The 20375-nt window shown below is 46.4% G+C and overlaps 1 protein-coding gene across 10 annotated transcripts in view; it reads right to left on the bottom strand.

Moving 5' to 3' along the window:
* The window catches only part of LOC119459688 (lysine-specific demethylase 3A), a 335630-nt gene that overhangs the window by 58353 nt on the left and 256902 nt on the right, over window positions 1–20375 (bottom strand). For 9 of the 10 annotated variants that reach the window (XR_007466584.1, XM_049666288.1, XM_049666286.1 and 6 more), the window contains 7 exons: window positions 12272–13154; window positions 11029–11200; window positions 10649–10723; window positions 10343–10467; window positions 10111–10240; window positions 9807–10042; window positions 7852–9701 (listed from right to left, as the gene is read on the bottom strand). Coding sequence is in view for 9 of the 10 variants with exons in the window: in XM_049666288.1 (XP_049522245.1) it covers window positions 7852–9701; window positions 9807–10042; window positions 10111–10240; window positions 10343–10467; window positions 10649–10723; window positions 11029–11200; window positions 12272–13154 (3471 nt within the window). In the remaining variant the exon portion in view is untranslated. The remainder of the gene's footprint in view (window positions 1–7851; window positions 9702–9806; window positions 10043–10110; window positions 10241–10342; window positions 10468–10648; window positions 10724–11028; window positions 11201–12271; window positions 13155–20375) is intronic. The other variant, XM_049666291.1, reaches the window with a different exon arrangement.

Raw genomic sequence — 20375 nt, 5'->3', positions numbered from 1 at the left:
TTTCTGTTGCTCAATACGTGCTACATAAGTTTTTTTTCGAGCGTGATAGAAGCCCGCGAACACACGCGAAGTTGCCGCGTGACTGGCCCGCTCGAGGCACTTTGCGTGTATTTGCTGGTAGAGTTATGAACAGTTAATAAACAACAAAGTTGTGATATAACACACCAATGCACTTTTATTTACACAATATGCTCGCTTTTCAGTCGACCACTGTCCAACGGCTTGGTATAATTACCCTCATAAGCGACTAAGCTTCAAGTGTTGGCGCGACTTTCTTTGCGCTGCATCACGAGACTTGTTTAATAATAATAGTATATGGGGTTATACGTGCCGAAACGACCATCTGATTATGAGACCCAACGTAGTGGGGGACTGCGGATTAATTTGGACCACCTGAGGTTCTTCTAACGTGCACCTAAATTTAAGTACACAGGTGTTTTCTGCATTTCGCTCCCATCGAAATGCGGCCGCCGTGGCCGGGATTCGATCCCGCGACCTCGTGCTCAGCAGCCCAACACCGTAACCACTGAGGAACCACGGCGGGCGAGATTTCTTTACCCTTAAATATGAAAGTGGAGCAAGCGTTGGGGTCCCCCTCGGAATTGTAGCTTCAGTTTCATTGATCATGTGGACATAATGCGTCACAATAAAGTGCGGCTCGAAGTGCAGTTTGCAAACAGCTCAATCAGGGTCCAGTGACTTGTCAAGCTGGTGGAGATTTCGCTGCCAAAGGAGACTTTGGTTCAACAAGGCTGACTAGTTGGTACGGTTCCCTCATATTGGCAAAGCCTTTAGCGCAATTCAAAAAAGACAGGGGCGTGACAGACACGGGACAGCGCTATCCTGCATCTCTGTCACGTCCCTGTCTTTTTTGAATTGCGCTAAAGGCTTTGCCAATATGAGGAAGCCTTTGGTGTTCATCTCTCGGAGCCTTAAAAAGCGATAACTTGCGCTCCTGGGCTGCTCTAGCATAGCCAGTTGCGCAGCCCGGCGTGTAACAGTGGATTAACCGCCGCTTGTGCGGCATCATAAACACTGACGCAGAAAAAGGCGCGAAAGAAGCGACGTTCCGCAACGACGACATCGAAAAACAACGTGCAGACGGCAGAAGCGCCGCACACTCGCTTTAAGTGCAGGCTACTTCCAAAGCGGGTACGCGACGCGCAATAGGATGCGCCTCCGCTCGACCCGCTGTAAAACATTCTAATACACTGTAACCTGACATTGCGATGGCTCTTAATGGACTGCGAGACTCGCGTAACGCCTTGCTTGCCGTGAAGCTTAAGAAATCCAGGTTGACAGACTTCTGGAAATAAAACTTTCAGTAAGCGTAAGCTTGCCAACTGTTATAAATATGCGGTGAAATTGTGATAATTCAAACCGCTTCAATGCGGCGGAGCATGTGGCACAAAAATTTGGAGGTTGCTATTGCAAAATAGGGTGATTTTGCGGGCACTTTATTGTGTAATTTTCGCAAAACGCTTTGTGCTGTAGCTTATTTAGCTCTTTGTAGACCGCAAAGTGCCAATATCTATCCCAACCGCGTGTTTGCATAGTTCCAGTAATTGTACACGCTGTGTGGCTAGATATCGGCCACTTGGTGATGTACGTACAAAGAGCTAAACAAGGTACAGCACGATGCTTTTTGTGTAAATTTAGTACATAAAAAGTGCCCGGAAAGATTACTTTTATTTAAAATATGAATTGATGAAAAGGGGCCGCGCCGACACCTAGCCGCTACAAAGACAAACACACTTAGTTCTCCTCTTCTTCCGTCCTTGCCGTAGCTTTAGCGTAACACTCCTCCCGTCACGGACGAAGCCCGCTGGGCGAGTAACTGTTACGTCCACTCAGAGTCGCGTGGATGACAGCGTTTCAGGCGAGCGACGTGAACAAGCTGCGTCTTCTTGGACCGGTAGCCATTAGAAACAACACGAGCAATCCAATATGTCACATCACTTAGTCGATTGGTGATGACGAAAGGCCCGGTGTAACGAGCCAGAAACTTCTGGCACAGGCCACGCTTGGCCTGTGCCAAGTAGGCTTTGGACATAGTATGTCCAAAGCCATACTATGTCCCCTTTGTCGTACCACACATTCTTATGTCGTGAATCGTAGCTGATCTTAGAGCGGTCCTGGGATGTCAACGTACGGAGCTGAGCTATGCGGCATGCTTCCTCAGCGCGGCAGAGAGTCTGGGCAATAGAGAGTCTGCATGAGGATTAAAAGGTAGAATGGTGTCAAGGAAGCTGCGGGGTGGTCTGACATATTCATGCTTTGCAGTGTTCTAGGCATATGTAATAAACGGCAAGATGTCATCACAATTTTTGTGCCTGGAATCGACGTACATCGAAAGCATGTTGGTCAAACTTCTGTTAGTGCGCTCGATGAGACCATTTGTCTGCGGGTGATACGGGGTCGCGTGGCGACCCCGTATCACTGGCAAGCACAACAGAGACGCAACAGCTCTTCGACCACGTCGGCCATGAACTGGCGACCGCGATCGCTCACAATAACACGAGGGGGTCCATGGCGCAGTATAATGGAGTACAGAAGGAAGCTCGAAACATCAAGAGCCGTGGCCGTTGGCATCGCTGCGGTTTCTGCATAACGCGCCAGATGGTCGACGCAGACTATAATTTAACGGTTATCGTTTGTTGAGCGCGGGAATGGGCCGAGAAGATCTACTCCAACAATTTCGAAAGGAGATGGCGGCGCCACAGGGTGAAGGAGTCCAACCAGAGCGGTATTAGGGCGCTTGAATTGCTGGCACTTGTTACAACTGGCCACATACTTTTCTATATCCCGTCGCATACTAGTCCATGGTGGCATGTAATAAGGTGGCATGTTCTGGTGAAACCAAGGTGCCCAGCGGTCGAGTCGTCGTGCTCCGTGCGTCATGCTCCTCAAATTCTTAGGAACCACTAAGAGGAAACGGGCACCATCAGCCGCATAATTCTTCTTGTAGAGCAGGCCATCTTGGTTGACAAAGCCATTGTTACCTGTCGGCTGAGCAGCTGAGGCGAAGAGGGCGTCCAAGCTGCGGTCATCACGCTGCTCTTCCCGGAAGGTGGCCAGGTCGGGAAAAAGAATGTCGTCGATGGCGGCCAGAAACTCATCGAAATTGTCGGCGTCACAGGCACTTGTTGGTAGAGGGAGCCTCGAAAGACAATCGGCGTCCGCATGATGTCGGCCACTCTTGTAACGGACTGCAAAGTCAAATTCCTGTAAACGTAGCGCTCGTCGAACAAGGCAGCCAGGCGGGTTGCGGAGACCAACCAACCAACATAATGAATGTTCAGTAAATGATGAATGATCAGTAACGAACGCGAAGCGGCGCCCGTAGAGATATGGCCGGAACTTCTGGACTGCAAAGACGACAGCGAGACACTCTTGCTCAGTGACGGTGTAATTCTGTTCGGACTTGCACAACGAACGGCTGGTGTATGCAATGGCATGCTCGGCGTCACCAAAGCGCTGGACGATGGTGCCAAGGCCAATTCCACTCGCGTCGGTGTGCAATTCTGTTGTGGCAGAGGGGTCAAAATGACGAAGTATGGGTCCGGAAGAAAGCAGGAACTTCAGTTGACGAAACTGAAACGAGGAATCGCAATCTGCTGTCCAGGTGAAAGGGTTATCCTTGCGCAGCAATGAAGTCAGAGGGTAGGCAGTATCGGCAAAGTTGGGCACAAAACGTCGGAAGTACGAGCCAAGACCCAAGAAGCTCAGGAGCTAACGAGGAATCGACAATCTGCTGTCCAGGTGAAAGGGTCATCCTTGCGCAGTATTGCGACTCGGGGTTGGGGACGAGAGACTGGGTCTTGAAGCAGGCGAAGATGAGATGAAAGCTTTATACAATATGTACAAATATGTACAGAAATAGCAGTAATAGCAGGTAATAGCTGGTAATAGCTGGTAATAGCTGCCATTAGCTGGGGATAGCTGGTCAAAGCAGTAAGAGCTGGTAAGAGCGCACCAGACCGACGGGGCGGCCGGTGGCGACTCTCTGCTTAACAATGGGCCAGTTCCTCCTTAAATCCCCTTGGCGGCGGGCACCAGACCGACGGGGCGGCCGGTGGCGACTCTCTGCTTAACAATGGGCCGGTTCCTCCTTAAATCCCCTTGGCGGCGGCTCCTCGTCGACAGGAGGAAGAGGGGACGGTTGCTGACGTCACTCGCGTCGCATTGTGTCGTCGCGTCCCCCTGGCGACTCGTCGACAGGACCCCGAGGGACGGGTGGCGATGATGGCCGGGGCTGCTTGCACGTCGGCAGGACACAGACGGGGCAGTTGCCGAGGTCCCCCCGCGCCGTATTGTGTCGCCGCCTCCCGTTGGCGACTAGTCGGCAGGACCCAGAGGGACGGGTGGCGATGATGGCAGGTGCTATGGCACAACAGCAGCAATGAAGTCAGAGGGTAGGCAGTATCGGCAAAGTTGGGCACAAAACATCAGAAGTACGAGCAAAGACCCAAGAAGCTCCTCAGCTCACGTTGTGACTGCGGTTGTTTAAAGCCGCTAACTGCAGCGACCTTTTGTGGGTCTGGTCGCACCCCCTGCTTGTCCACTAGATGTCCAAGTACTAGCGCCTCTCGTTGGCCAAAGTGACATTTGACAAGGGCAGCTTGTTCAAGGCATGTCAGAACAACGTCCAGTCGATGGTTGTGCTCTGCAAAAGTACGGCCAAAAATGACGACGTCGTCAAGATAACACAAACAAATCTCCCATTTCAGGCCGCGCAGTACCGTGTCCATAAACCTTTCGAATGTTGCAGGCGCGTTGCACAAACCAAAAGGCATGACGTTGAATTCAAACAAGCCGTCTGGGGTCACAAAAGCGGTTTTCTCTTTGTCAGCTGAATGCATGGGTACCTGCCAATAACCCGATCGGAGGTCCACAGATGAAAAGTAGGATGCGGAATGAAGGCAGTCCATAACGTCATCGATCCGGGGAAGTGGATACACATCCTTTTTCGACACAGAATTGAGACGCCGGTAGTAGACACAAACCTCCCAGGACCCATCTTTCTTTTTCACAAGGATGACCCAAGGGCTAGAGGAATCTTGGATGACGCCCTTGGCCAGCATGTCGTCGACCTGTTCAGCGATGATCTCGCGCTCTGACGTGGACATAAAAAGTGCCCGGAAAGATTACTTTTATTTAAAAGATTAATTGATGAAAAGGGGCCGCGCCGACACTGAGCCACTACAAAGACAAGCGCACTTCGTTCTCCTCTTCTTCCGTCCTTGCCCTAGCTTTAAGCGTAACAATATTATGCCATTGTCAGGGTTCGTACAGGTTTCCAAGAAAAAAATTCAAGAACTTTTCAAGGACCTGTCAAAAAATTTAAATATTTAATACGGTAGTTCACACACGTTACATTTTATTGGACAGGACAAAGGACAGTTATTTGACTTAGTGCACGTACAGTTTCTTTCGACTAGATGAAATTCTGAAGCAGGTCTTTCAGTTTTTCTATTTGCGTCTTAATGCTGCCGAGTTCTTCAGCCTTCGCTTTTGCGGTCTTTCTCAAGCTGTTTGATTTCACCACGTGCGAGATGTCACCGGTTCTCTCAGCCTTTTTTTTTTCTGGATATCCATCTGCAAAGGCCGTTAAATCGGCAACGACTGCCTCAAGCTTCTTTTTCTTCGTCTGCAACCCTTCAACTTCTTCCATGATTGTGCGCCTTTTTGTCTGCTTTGAGTTTTCCTGGTACCGTTTCTTTTCCGATTCCAAGTGTGCACCGTAATGCTGCCTCGCTGCGGACACAGCTATTCTGAGTTCTTTTGTTATAGGAACATTCAAAATTCCACCTGCCCTGTCCACTGCGTCTCATATGATACGCTGTGAAATGTATGACAAACCTTTCAGATTCTCTACGGAGATCTGGCGGTTGACGCTGAACCCCCGTTCGACAGTTGCTTGCCCATGGCTCAAAACAAGCAACAGCCTGACTGCTTTCCACAGCTCTTTGTAGGAGGGATTGAAGCTCAGGAGGTCATGAAAAAACTCATCCCTCAAAATTTCGCGCGGTGGGGGTCTAATGTATCCGGCGCAACCCAAAGTTTGTAATCGTCGTTGCTGAGCCAGGCGCTTTGGAATTTACATTTCCCAGGTATTATTCTGAACCATGCGCACCACAACCGAAACGGGGGAAAAAGTAAACAAAGCATTGACGACATGCACCGGAGCGCGCACGCAGATAAACAAAACACAATGTGGCCAACAAAGAACGCTCAGGCTATGAGGCTGTACCTGTTTTTAGTGGGTTGCCAATAAATCCAGCCCAAGGCGAACCCCCCCAAAAAGTGAAATACTACCAAATTCAAGTGTTAAGATTCATGTAACTGCTTTTTCGTTACAAATAAGCATGATGGCACAATTTGTATTTTTCCCGAGGAGGTCGAGACGCTCTAGCCTCATTGTGGCCAGCAACTTATGGCTTTTGGCCAACCCCGAAGTCGAAGCAAGCCAGAGGAAAAAAAAATAAAGTGCGCGACGGACGCGCGCTCGCTTCTTCCTCGAGCAGGAAGTTTGACTTCGCGGTCCTGGCGTTGTGGAAAGCAGTGAAGTTTGCCGGGACTACCCTCAACCGCCATATAATGTGAGTCGCACTGTCGGATCCCACGAAAACCCCAAGAATTGTAGGGTTTTCAAGGACGCAAAAGAAATTCCAGGACTTTCAAGGCCTTAAAAACGGAACTTTCAAATTCAAGGGTTTTCAAGGATTTCAAGGACCTGTGCGCAACCTGATTGTGCATCACATAACTGAAAACCTATAACAGCTACACAAAAACCAATGACATCTGAAATCTACATAGAAAACTATGTATTTATGAAACCTCTTATACAAGTAATAAAAAAAAACTTGTTTCGAGGAACATCTCCCCTTAAGCTTCGCCTTGAATGCGATAGCATTTAAAGATCCCGATTGTGGGGCTTCCCAGCAACAGCAGCTTTTTTTTTTTTTTTTTTTTCCCCTGCACCTTCGCCTTGGCTGGCCTCGGACGGAGCGCTGCTGCCGTTATGCTGCTGTAAAGCCCCTGGGGACGTATTCTGAAACCTTCGATTTCGGCCATAGTTCGCCTAGGCGACAATTTCGCCTTCAGGCATAATTCAGGTTCACCATCATTGGTTCAAACATAAAACACTACATGAGTGCCTAATCTGTGCTGTATTAAATACAACTAATTAAGGTAGATTTAATGCACTCGGGCACCAAAATTCAATGACACCAATATTGATGGCAGTTGAACTCACGACCTTTGGTCTTAAGTCACAGTTAAGATGGAGTTAGGGCACTCGACCTTTGGTGGGAGTCATACTAACAACCTTTAGTGTTAATTAAGGCAAAGTTCGGGCACAGTTAATCAAGGCACGCAAACCCACGACCTTAAATGCTAATTAAGCCAAAGTTAAGGCACAATAAATTAAGGCACTAAATCCCATGACCTTTGGTGTTCGTGATAATTAGGATAGGAAGGAATTAAAAGCAAGAATGTCATGGCATGTAATATACATCTGAGAGTACATTTATCTACATTGCTAGTGTAGCAAACGTATGTGCAAACTTTCATTCCAATTGCACTAAAAAAAGCGTCGATTCCCGTGTGCCTCCTTTCTTTAATATTTATTCTTGGCTTTACATAACATGGCACCATGTTTGGAGAAATTAAAACCAACCCAAATAACCGCTTGCACTCTGACGTTAGACATGAATAAATAAATTAACCGATTTAACCAAACCTATGCAAAAATCACTTGTGATTAGCAGATTTTCAATGTTGCATGACTGCATTGCTTTGAAGTCTAAACCTGAGAACCGGATACATGGCAAGTGAAAAATCCCTTACCTTGCTTTTTCCGAGGCACTGTCACCAATTCATCAGCTGTATCATGCTTCAGGCCCTTGGGCCTCCGGCCTCGTCTTCTGGAAATCATATCTTGCTTTTCTTCCTTCTTTGGGGATGTTTCTTCAGGAGCTGCATCACTGTTACTCTCGCTGTTTCCCCTCTGCCTCTTGCTACCAGACTTGTCCCGGTTTGAAACTCCTCGCTTTCTAGTGATCCTTGTCTTACGGCTCACTGCTGGTTTTTCAGCCTCTGATGCAGAGCTGGAACTGCAGTCATCCCTTATGGAGCCACATGCCTCAGTGTCGTGGCCATTAATGGTTGTCTTGATCGCTGCTGGTTCTTGCTTGGCTGGCGAGGCACATGCACTGTTGGCATCCAACCGTGCCTCTCCATCATGGGGTTTCTTATCTTCTATTTCAGAATGCCGTTGCAACCAAGCCTTTTTCAGCTTCGTGTGATTACTGCTGCTGTTGCTGATTGTCGTGCAAGTACTTGGCACAGGGCTTGGAGTAACTCGTGTGTCAGAATCAGACTCTTGCACAATGGACGAACCACCGCCTATGCTTCCAGGTTTGCTGTCCTCGCCAGATGCAGGAGAAGGGGCATTGGGAGGCCTCGCCTTTGTTCTGCCCTTCTTATAGAATGACTGATAGCTGTCTTGACTGGTTGTGGATTGCTGCTGTGAGGAAGGGTGCGACGTTGGCGGCTGCTGAGAAGAGGATGATGGTGGCGGCTGCTGCTGCGGCTGCTGCTGCGGTTGCTGCTGCTGCGGTTGCTGCTGCTGCGGCTGCTGCTGCTGCTGCTGCTGCTGTGGCTGCTGCTGTGGCTGCTGCTGTGGCTGCTGCTGCGACTGCTGCTGCTGTTGTGTTGCAGCAGAAAAAGGCCGAAAGGTATCTTGCTGGGGGGAAGTCACAGGAGCTGCTGCTGTTAACTGCACAGCTGTTGTAGCAGCCAATGTAACCAGAGAGGAGGCAGCTTCTGGAGCCATGGCACCTGCTGGTGGAGTAGCCACCGGGGCGGGCACTGAACACTGAACCGGTGATGGGCTCTCCTCAAGTCGTGGCAATTTAACTTGCTCAGACTCACGTGCAGCTTTGCGTTTGCCTGGGGACAGGGCACCTTGCTGAAGGTTCAGGGGCTGTGGCAATGGTGGTGGTGTCAACCGAGGAGGCGTGGAACTGGTTGGTGGCAGATGCATGGATGGTGACCGTGACTGAGGAAGGGGACGTCCATGCATGGAGCCGTAAGAAAGCTTGGGCTCCTGATGCTGACCAGGCCGACAGACTGGAGTGCCTGTGGTGATGCCCGGCACCGAACGTAGGTACTGTGCCGAACTTTGTGGAGAAGATTGGCCTGTCGGGGAAGACTGCAAGACACCTGGTGGGAGCAGCTTGGAACCTTGTGTAGTTGGAGTAGCTGGTGTGTAGATAGGGTTGGGTACTAGGCCTTGCTGAATCAAGTTGTATGGATAGGGCTGCGACACCTTGGCAGATTGGCTGCTGTTGCTACTGCTGCTGCTGTAGCTGCCTGGACCAGGGGATGGTGTGCTAAGTGGAGAGTCTTGACGAGAGCGCGAGCACTTGACAAGGTTCTGCGCTTCCTCCTGAGGAAAGCTTGTAGAACACCTTGAAAGGGAGCCTTGATGTGCTGGTGCTGGGCCTGCAGAGTTGTACTCATATGGTCGGAAAGTTCCTGGTGAGGACATTGCTGGGCTGACACGATCTTTAACTGGAGGCTTTGGGCTTCCCCTCTGGCCACCAGGTGTTGAACGGTCAAAGCGAAGGTCTTTTTCGATTCGTGGCAAGTGAGAAGGTGAAGAAACAAGGGGCTGGCGATTTACAATGGGTTGACTGTAAAAGGAAGAAGAGAATGCGTGTGACTAATAACTCCTTAGCAATCATGCATCATTATTTAGATTGCTTTTGTTTCAAAAACGAGCATTTATCAATACATGCCTATGATGCGACTTGGATTCCTCTCGGGCTTTGAGCTGAGCTTGAGTTATGTACATCTGCGGAAATGGCTGGTAACCGTAGAGGTTGAAGCTGGGCTCCCCTTTCGGGGTGGCCACTGTGACTGATGAAGTTGACGGAACAGCAGAACTGCCCACCTTATGTGACAGGCTAGAACCAGGAAGCATTTGATTTGTCTTTGGTGATGATCGGGCAGGAATCTCCAGCTTTGGCTTCACCTGCTCGTGGAAAAAGACACATCGGCTTGTAACTTTTTCAAGATCCCAAGTCAGAATATGGTCCGTACTTCATTATGAGAGATGCGGTGATGCGCAGAAGCCTGCCCCTGGTGTTCCAACCTCTGTTGCTGCTGCTGGACTAAAGACAACCAACGCTCCTGGTCTGTGACTTGTCGCAGGCGAGAGTCTATGGGATACCTGTAGAAAGCACTGTACATATTCAAATCTGCCAAGATGAACAACGCATAGTTTTGGAAATGAAATCACTGCGGCTAGGAAAAATATTAAATAAAATATTACTTTTCATGGTGCTCCAACTCTTGTTTTTCCCGTTGCTTGTCGGGTTGTGTAATTACAGAGCTGCTAGATGTGTTCACAGCAGCCTTTGAGTAGGGTAAACTGGCGATAGGGCTCCAGCCTGCCCTCTGTTGGCCATAAAGAAACAGACAAAAAGAAGTATACCAGCACTTCAGATCACGACTGCAACGAGCATTTATCGATTTATTGCTACCAACAAAGCATCTTGTGTCTTGAGCTACACCACTGCACTGTAAGTCAAATGTATATGCGAGCGGGACAATAGAGAAGACATGTAATGCCACGTACGATGCAACCTGTCTTGGGAGTATCTAGATGATTTTGATGTGGATTTTGAGCCACAGACATCATTCTGCCATATGTCTGGAAGGCATAAAACAGCGACATTGAGTCACCAAAACAAAACAAATGATATTGAAATGCTTGGTTTATTTTGCTTAGATGTATCTCATTTAACAGTGCTAACAGCACAGGAGCAAACTTTCAAGGGTACTAAGCAGATTAGCCAACATTTTTTTTTTTTTTTTTCCTGAATGGTGATGGATGGGAAATGGGGAAGGGAAGGAACAGGGGGGGTGCAGAGAACTGGTTCTGCAGGTGCACATTGGGGCTATTACTGCAACACCACCTAGGTTTTATATGCAAAGGTGAACCGCTTCAGCACTCACCTTTTGACTAGCCAAACGTAGAGACTCCTCAAAATGCTGCTGCACAGCTTCACGTTGAACTCGCTCCTGCTCCTCTTTTTTATGGCGCTCTTGCCGTTCTTTCTCTGCCTTTTCACGCTCCAGCATTTCTGACTTCTCACGCTCCCGTTTCTCCTCCTCTTCTCTCCGCTCCCTAGAACAACCAAATTTAATCCATTCTATAAGCAACAGTAACTCAAAACCTTCGATCCAGTACCACAAGGTATTGTTAGTCCCTGACAACAGTTGCATAGACGCTTATAACATGACTGCTGCAATTAAATAAGGAAACTACTAAAATATCCCGAAATTGACAGATTGCACATTAGCACAAAAGTTGGTGTGAACAGAATAACCTATACAAATTATTTTGGAATTAATAACTCATAAGTTTCCAGGTGAAATACAATATTTTTGTTTTTAGAAATCTATGGTTGAGCGATACCTACACTTGAATGTTTAAAAAATAAAAAGAAACTTCAGGACGTAGCACAATGGTACTTTGGTGACCTATACAACATGAGCTGGTGTAACATAAAGCTATTCCAAGCTGTTGTTATTCCAATTCGGCCATTAGCCCTGCGTGATAGGTCAAAAATGCTCCAGCCCTGCCCATATGGGCGTGACGGGCCGCCCATATGGGCAGAGCTAGAGCAGTTTTGACCTATCACGGAGGGCTAATGGCCGATTTGGAATAAAACAGATTGCAATAGTTTTATGTTATACCAGCCATGGCCAACAAACACCAAATACCTGAAATCACGAAATTTTGCTCCGCTCACTATGTTTTTCAGGTAGGGAAAGAATAACCCAAAGTTTTTTTTTATCTCGTGAGACCCAGTGGTGTTCCAGTGAACACACGTCAATTGCTGCTCAGAAATCGGTGCTGCTATGTGGCTGAGTTTGGGCCAAATACGGTGTAACTGAATGGCTTTACGTCATCCTGAAATGGTAGTTTGTCACATTAACACATTTTATGGCAGACACCCATGTGAGTATTCCCATTACATTCTTCACACGAGTCGCAGTTCAACTAAACACATAGCAATGTGTGCTTGAAGAAATTGAGACAAACGTGAACAGTTTGTTTGGTAAATGGTGCAACTGTTATCTTTTTTTTTTTTTACTGCTGAGTAATAAAATTGAAATCACTTCAGTCATAGCCCAATGAGATCACTTGTGAAATTGAAATTCATTCCATCAGAAAAACACACAATCCACACACCTTTCAAGCATGCTGTGCCTCTCCTGGCTGACACGTGCCTCCTGCAACTGTGCCATGGTCCAGGCGGCTTGGGTGGGTGGTGGTAGGCTAGGTATCTTCTGGCCCCAAAGCATGTCCACATACGGGCCAGGAGCATTGGCCATCAGCAACTGCTGGTAGGCCAGTGGGCTGCTCAGCGGGTCTACATGCCCCAGCACGCCCGAGCCAGACTGCAGCCCGTAGACAAGTGGCCGTGCACCGGCAGGCTGCTGCACCCCAGGACGCGGTGCGTACAGGCCCGCCGGCTGCTGCTGCTGCTGCTGCTGCTGCTGCTGCTGCTGCTGCTGCTGCTGCTGCTGCATGAGCCGGGCGTGCTGCTGCTGCTGCTGCTGCTGCTGCTGCTGCTGCTGCTGCTGCTGCTGCAGAGAGTCCAGATGCGCGGCGAGGCTGGGCGAGTCACGGTAGGCACGACCGTCAGAAGGTCGCGCGCTGGGCTCGCTTTTCACGGGTCCTGCACTGCTGCGCATCGTGGCCGGCGGCGAGCCCGTGCCAGGGACACCCCCTTCATGAGGGCGCTCGGCAGGAGCTGCCTCGGGTGCCCTCACACACGCTGCATCATCAACGGTGTGCTGTTGTGGTCGAGTGTCGTCACCACCACTACTCTCGCTGTTCCCAGCTGGCTGCTCACTGCTGCTAGCTGGTGTGCTTGGCAATGCACTCACTGCAGGTGGGGGGTTGGGTGGAGGGCTTTCCTCTTTGATTGAAGAAGGTGGCTCAGCCTCTACGTCTGCTGCAGTACTGTGGCTAACTGCAGTAACGGCACTTGGTGCCGGGCTGGGACTTTTTTTTCGGAGCTCTTCCTCACGAGCACACTTCTTAGAGCCGACTTTGCGCCGTCTGTCAACTGCACAGCAAGAACACCGTCTGTGTTTTCACAAATCTCTTTGCTTGGTCACACTGGGCTCAATAAATTGCATTCATGAACTACACACGTGCTATGTGGGTAGAGGCCCAACATTCAACTTATGCATACTGTGGACTCTGTTTTGACGTCCAGATGTGAATGTACAATCTGCTTAATGACAAAATGTTAGATGTTGATACACAGTCATTTGTGTATTGTTGGATATCCCACTATACTGAACATTCCGGCCAAACTAAGACATTTTTTATTGAACATACAAGCGATATGGTCAACTGATACATGCAGTAGCTTTGACACCAAAGTTTTTGCTGCAGTTAAGCAATGACAGCATTCCAAGTCACAGGACGAGATGTGTGGCGTACTTCAAACACAAACTTGGTGTACAGATGGTGCAAGTGACAAGCACATAAGGCAATGACAGCTTAACAAATTGGGAGATTTGTCATCCAGTGCATTGCCTATGCGAATCTCATTGAATCACACAAATTATACTCCTTAACATACGATACTGCTTAAAACAAAAGACAGATAATGTATGCGAGATTCCGCGAATCCATTGGCTGCCCACCTCATATCAGAACAAAGTAGAGACTGATCTTGCAGAGAGTTTCACTATGCCACCATGGATGCGAACGATGCCCATACGATTCCCGAGCAGACCAAATGGCAACAATGGCAGCGATTTTATAGAGATGCCTCGTGAGTGGTCAAGTGATGCTCTCCCAGGTGGAGTGTTCAATGCGGCCACTCACGCACGTGAAAAGCACCGAAAAGCATTAGCATCAAAAAAGGCATCGCAGCAAAATACCGGCCCCCATGATTGAAAGTACTTATGAAAAATTACCTAAGTTGAGGAAGAATGTCAGGTAGTTTTTATTTATTGTGCAATGAGGAAATGCACTGACAGCTAATCTCCCATGTATAGGCCTTTCATAAGATCTGCTGACCACCTAGGCCTGAGTACTTTTTTCCCCCTGCCGTGTGCTCCTCGGGCTGCCAATGCAGCAACAGTAGAAACACTAGGTTAGACTGGAGAAAGGGGAGGGGGCTTAACTTCACTTTGAGCTACGTGTAGTTGTGTATTTAACAGCCACACATTATCATGCCGAAAGCTATGGTTACCTTGACAAGAATGCTGCAAAGCACACACTATTTAATCTCAACACGAAACCGGCAGTGAAATGCAGTTCGTGTACCCAGACAATAAAACTATAACTTTTCTACAATTACTTCCGAAACGTCTCTGAGGATACATGGACCAAGATGACTGTAGTTATGCTATGCCGACACTACTTACACAAACATGCTAAACAAGTAAATTATGTTGAGATTCTGTGCATGCAAGATGCTGGAAGGTAAAAATTTAAAAGCTTAAAGCTTTCGGTTTTTATTTAACTTCCTCATACTTTCTTTGGTTGGATTTCTTTTCCATTCTACACATCAGCAAAACATTCCTGAGCAAAAAGCCCTTGTGCGTATTTTTTTATTTTAGCAAGCAATAGAGGAGTAACAGGAAAAATTCTGTTCCCTACTAGTCGCAATAAGTTCCTGCCACGAGTGTTGCGCCTTCTCACTTTCTTAATTGGACAGAGAAATGCCTTTTGATCAAATGCATAATTAGATGGTGGTGTTTGCCTTCTTTTCATTAAACAACAAACGTAGCTACGAGAGCTTACAGTGGCCCTAAAAAATTTTAAATACTTGGTCTTTCAAATCTTTCAATGTTTGATCTCTTTATCGCCATAAGTAACTTCTGGTACGAAGAAGAAACTGCTAATGAATTAATACATCCTCGTGATAATGACAGATAATGTATCTAATCTAATCAAGGTCGGTAGCCAACTGTGGACATAATCAGATGGGTACGTTGTGGTGACAGACAATACATGCAATGCATCTGTGATGCCGGCTGCACTTCCGCGACATGCCTGCCACAAAAGTGCAGCTGGCATCATGTTCGACAGCATATGAAGATGGGGCCCATGCCTGTAAGAGTAATTTTTATTTTGCATTTTTTGATTACATGCAGTACCCGACACTAGAGTATTCAGCAACATAACAGATTAATTTGAAATGTTAAGACATATCTTGGGCTAGCGTTGACTTTAAGCAATCTTGTTGCTAGATTAAGCGACTTTTCTGAAGCTTTTATTTAGCGAAAGGAGAGTTCTCTTTAGCAGCATGAATTCGAAGTTAAATATCTACAGGTAGCCGGCCGAAATTAGCTGTACGGCAAGTGGGCTCTATCATCATGATGAAGCAACGGTGGTGGTTTCCACTTACAGAGACCATCACTGCGGTTAATTGTGCCGAGAGAAACATGCACCCACATTGTGCTCACAGCATTTTTTTTTTTTTTGTATAAAACCAATTAGAATTAGAATGCTGCAGGTTCTGCAGTTTCACAAAAGATGTTCGCAAGGGTAGCAGGAAATTTAACCACAAAACTTATTGCAATAAATTTTATAGCGCGACTTAGAACACAGCACATGATATTGCACAGAGCTTTCAGATGGACCAAGGGGTGGCAACACAGTATTTGACATGTCAAAGGTCACGCAATTGTTATCGTCATGTTAACTCGAACGTGTTGCAATATTGCAGGCATAACGTGGACCAATTGCATGTTTGTGCTATTAAAATAATGTTTCCTGTGTTCTTTTAACTGTGCTGCATTTGTAATCTTACAATCATAAGGCAAACAGAATTTCAGCTGTCATCACCCGTTATTTTGTACACACATTAGTGAAGTAAAAGCTGTGTACACCCTGGTGCCAAATTAACAGTTCATTCTTTCCCTGCACGGACATTAGACGAACGTGAAATGACAAACTCAACACTTGTGTATGATAATTTTAGCAACTTCGCAACACATGAAATTTTAGCTACTTTCATCTCAGTTTAGCAACACCAGAGAAAAAAAGTTGGCAATGCTGTTTAGGACCGCTAAGACAAGTAGGCATTCAGGAATCTCATTTAACCTGCTAAAATCATTAGCACCCAGTGTACTTTTGAAAGTACAGCACCACTTTTATTCGTAAATAATTTTTAAGAGAAGCATTCCGTTTTCCTTATTATGCCATTCTGCTAACAAGGGAAGGGTCTTGCTAAGATGACCACATAAGTTTTTCCCAAGCTTCATGATGTCTTATTTATTGCCTAACTTGTAATGTGCTGAACATAGCAAGCACTGCAGTGCATGCAACTTATTTTTTATCATGCTATTTCTTGCTTCTTGAATCTGACCTGGGTGTGCAAGTTTAAACGGGAAAACAGAGTGCACTCGCAGTAAAAAAAATGGCGACAGACTACGAGCGCGTTTTGTGAAAACGTAGATTAAAAAGAAAAGTACTTCTAAAAAGTGATTGTCTTACGTTGTATCATTAATTAAAACAAACTTAATCTATGTTTTTTCAACAAAAAACAAAAATATTTTTATTTAAGAGTGTGGCAAGTCAATGCTGGCCAAGAAAAATGCCTAGCCAATCCAGAACGACATAGCGGCGTGCGACGAGGCGGCATTTGATCCTGCTCGAACAGAATATGAACGCGTTTTAGGCTATTATTTGAGCGCAAGAGCTGTTCAACCACTAAAATTAACTTCTGTGTCCTTTTTTTATGCATTACATTTTATACCATTGAAACCGCTGGCGACGAGGCTACGCACTCGGCCAGCAAGGTGCGTTCCGTGAACGCACTTCGACCGGAGTACACTCTGCAGCGAGTGACACTCCACTTGCGACGTTTAGATTGGGCAAAGTGCACTTAAACCGAGTGACACTCTCCGTAAGTGCACTTAACTTGCCCGCTTGACAGGGGTATTACACACGTACCTCCTAAACAAAGCATATGTGCTGCTTCAATGGTAATGTTTTACAATGGTATACAGTTTTTAAAATATTCCAACTGTAGCATACCTTTGAGGACCTGCGCTAGGCTTTTCTCCCATAAAGGTCCAGTGTACTTTATAAAATGTTCCAAACTATAGCATACCTTTGAGGACCTGCACTGGGATTGTCTCCCATAGAGGTCCAGTTAACTTTATAAAGTACACCATCCTAGCATTTGAAACAAAGCGCAATTCATAAAACTATCACCTGCAGTTACAGTGTGAAAAGACCAGTGGGCATGAAAATCAATATAATCTGGCTGGTAGTTTTTCTTTCCTCAGTCCTTAGGCGTTAAGATACTTTCTAAGACCTTTAGGTTGTACAATACCTTGCTTCATTTACTGTCATTTTCAACAGAACCGTTAGTTATGCCAAGCCACAAGCACATGGCAAGTGCCAAAATTGTTCAGTTCATTTGCATCACTTATGCTTTTGACAAGCTGGCCAATGTGCAACAAAACATCAATCTGCAAGGTCGTGCAATCCCATATGCAAGACTGAAAAATTTTGGATTATGCCGTAGCAGTGAGCAGCCAGTTTCAAGGCTAGGACACAAGCAAAAATGACCAATGCAACGAAGTGGAAGGATGTGGTTCCAATTCATAGAGGATTGCATGCGCCATGCAGAGGTTGCAAGTTTGGCTGTCCCAGTTTTTTTTCCCTTCACTTCATTACGAATACATAGATAACCCCCAATTATCCCCTACAATTTGTTATTGGCTTTGTCTAGTGGTTACAAAACTAAATATCAAGCCACTTATATCAAGGAAACATTCAATAAGGGTGTAGTTTTTGTCACCAACTTGCCTGCTAAAATTTTCGAGTCTTGGCACCAAATGTTGGTGTGCTTCTTCGACAAAATGTGCCTAACCACATCAGTGTTACCACCGTTTGAGATACTGATGTGATGATGTATGGAGTTTAATGGCGCAAGGGCCAGGTATGGCCAAAGAGCGCCAGACCAGTGTTCATGAGTTGACATGGAGCAATGAATTAGGAAAGGTAGATGTGTAAAATATATATGTAATAAAATTATGGCAATGAGGTGCACTATGAACACGAAAGAACAAATTGCAAGATAATGACAATAAACCAAAATATATCAAAGATAAATGTTTTCAAAAAGCACCACTGCCTTGACACCCTTTGAACACGCAAGGGCCTGGAGGCGACATCCTCTATCACAGCGACATTGCGCTACGAAAATCCAGAACAGCTTTGGTGTTAGAGAGGTTTGTCGCCAAGAAACATAGCGGGGTTGAGAGGGAGACTGTTACGCTAGAGGAAAGTGCCTTTTTCTTTCTCTTTCAGCTTCCCTACACTCCACGAGGACGTGGAGCATGGTAAGCATCTTTCCACATCTACCACAGGTTGGCGGGTCATCTCCAGCTAAGAGAAAATTGTGTGTGCCGTATGTATGTCCTATTCTCAGACGAGAGAATAGGACAGTAGTTGTTCGTATTTTCGTGACAGGATGCCAAGGACCTATCTGTGGCTTAACTAAGTGGAGCTTTTAGTTCGTTTCGGCATCCCACAAGCACTGCCAGTGGCTTCGAAGTTTCTTTCCCAAGTAGGGTTTGAGATCTCTGGTAGGGATAAAAGCGGTAGGGTTAAGGGCTCGATGTAGTTGATGTGGCCATTTGATCAGCCAGAACATTGCCCTCAATGCCTCTATGGCCAGGCACCCAGCATATAATAATATGCTGGTTAGACATGTATGCTTCGCACAGAGCAGGATACAGTTCAATAAGTACAGGGTGTAGAGTCCTGACGGCTTTTACGACGCTTAGGGAGTCTGTAAATATTATTGATCTTTCAAGTTTTGATTTGCCTATACTCTTCACAGCTTATAAAAGTGCATAGGCCTCAGTCGAAAAAATTCTTTTTGCCGAGTGTAGTACATTGGACTCTGAGCGACGGGCCGACTACTCCATTAGATACCCCTGCATGTGACTTGGAAGCGTCAGTGCATGACGAGTACTTGAACTGAATTTCTAGAAAATGCATCCGGATATGTGCCTCTGGAGCGTCTTTTGTGACCTCTACAAACGAAGTATCACACTCTACGAGTTGCCACTGCCACAGTGGCACTGGCTTTGCTGGGGCCATCAGAGTATTTTTAAGTAGTGGGATATCCATTTCTTCACTAATTTTCCTTACACGTAGCGAGAAGGGTTCTCTTGCTGTCGGCCGGTGACTGAAGAGTGTGGCACTGGTCACATCATTTACGGTTGAGAAGGACAGATGTTCAGAGCTCGAATTACTTTCAGGAAATAGGTGAGGCTTAAGTTCTGAAGGTACCAGTGGCTAGGCGAATGCCTAGATGGTGTACAGGATCCAACATCCTTAGGGCGCTTGGCCCTAAGGCCCATTTCTTCACTAATTGTCCTTACACGTAGAGAGAAGTGTTCTCTTGCTGTCGGCCGGTTATTGAAGAGTGTGGCACTGGTCACATCATTTACGGTTGAGAAGGACAGATGTTCAGAGCTCGAATTACTTTCAGGAAATAGGTGAGGCTTAAGTCCTGAAGGCACCAGTGGCTAGGCGAATGCCTAGATGGTGTACAGGATCCAATATCCTTAGGGCGCTTGGCCCTAAGGCCCATTTCTTCACTAATTGTCCTTACACGTAGAGAGAAGTGTTCTCTTGCTGTCGGCCGGTTATTGAAGAGTGTGGCACTGGTCATATCATTTACGATTGAGAAGGACAGATGTTCAGAGTTCGAATTAACTTTCAGGAAATAAGCGAGGCTTAAGTATGAACGTTGCATGTCAAGCGACCGTACGTCCGCCTCTACATAGAGGCTTGCCACAGCACTAGTGCTGAAGGCACCAGTGGCTAGGCGGATGCCTAGATGGTAGAGATGGGCAAAACGGCTCACTTCAGTGAGCGGCTCGCAACGGCTCAGCTCACTGAATTGAACCGGTTCATTTGAATGGCTCACCGGTTCACTTAAAGGTGTAACCTGTGTTACGCATATTCTATAGTTATCCAGCTTTTGACACAAAATAAACGATACATGCATAATTTAATAACCGTGTTATTGGTATTTTCGCTATGTTTAGAGAATATTTTTACATATATTAAAAGCGTGAATTTTTAGTTGTAATAAAACTTTCTTTTCTGATATTGGGGATAAAATGCTTATGATACTGTGACAGGCAGAATGCGGTGTAATTTTTCAGAAAAAAGAAAAAGATATGCAACTTCATCGTCATTACAGAAGCTTGTCTGTTTTTGTGGTACTTTAAAATCAACTTTTGTCAAAATAAAAACACAAAATGATTGTGCATTATGTTTCAACTTTATT

Source organism: Dermacentor silvarum, chromosome 1, assembly GCF_013339745.2.
Source record: "Dermacentor silvarum isolate Dsil-2018 chromosome 1, BIME_Dsil_1.4, whole genome shotgun sequence".
Taxonomy (NCBI): Eukaryota; Metazoa; Arthropoda; class Arachnida; order Ixodida; family Ixodidae; genus Dermacentor; species Dermacentor silvarum.
The sequence above is the reverse complement of the archived record's forward strand: the minus strand, read 5'-3'. Positions and strand labels throughout refer to the sequence as shown.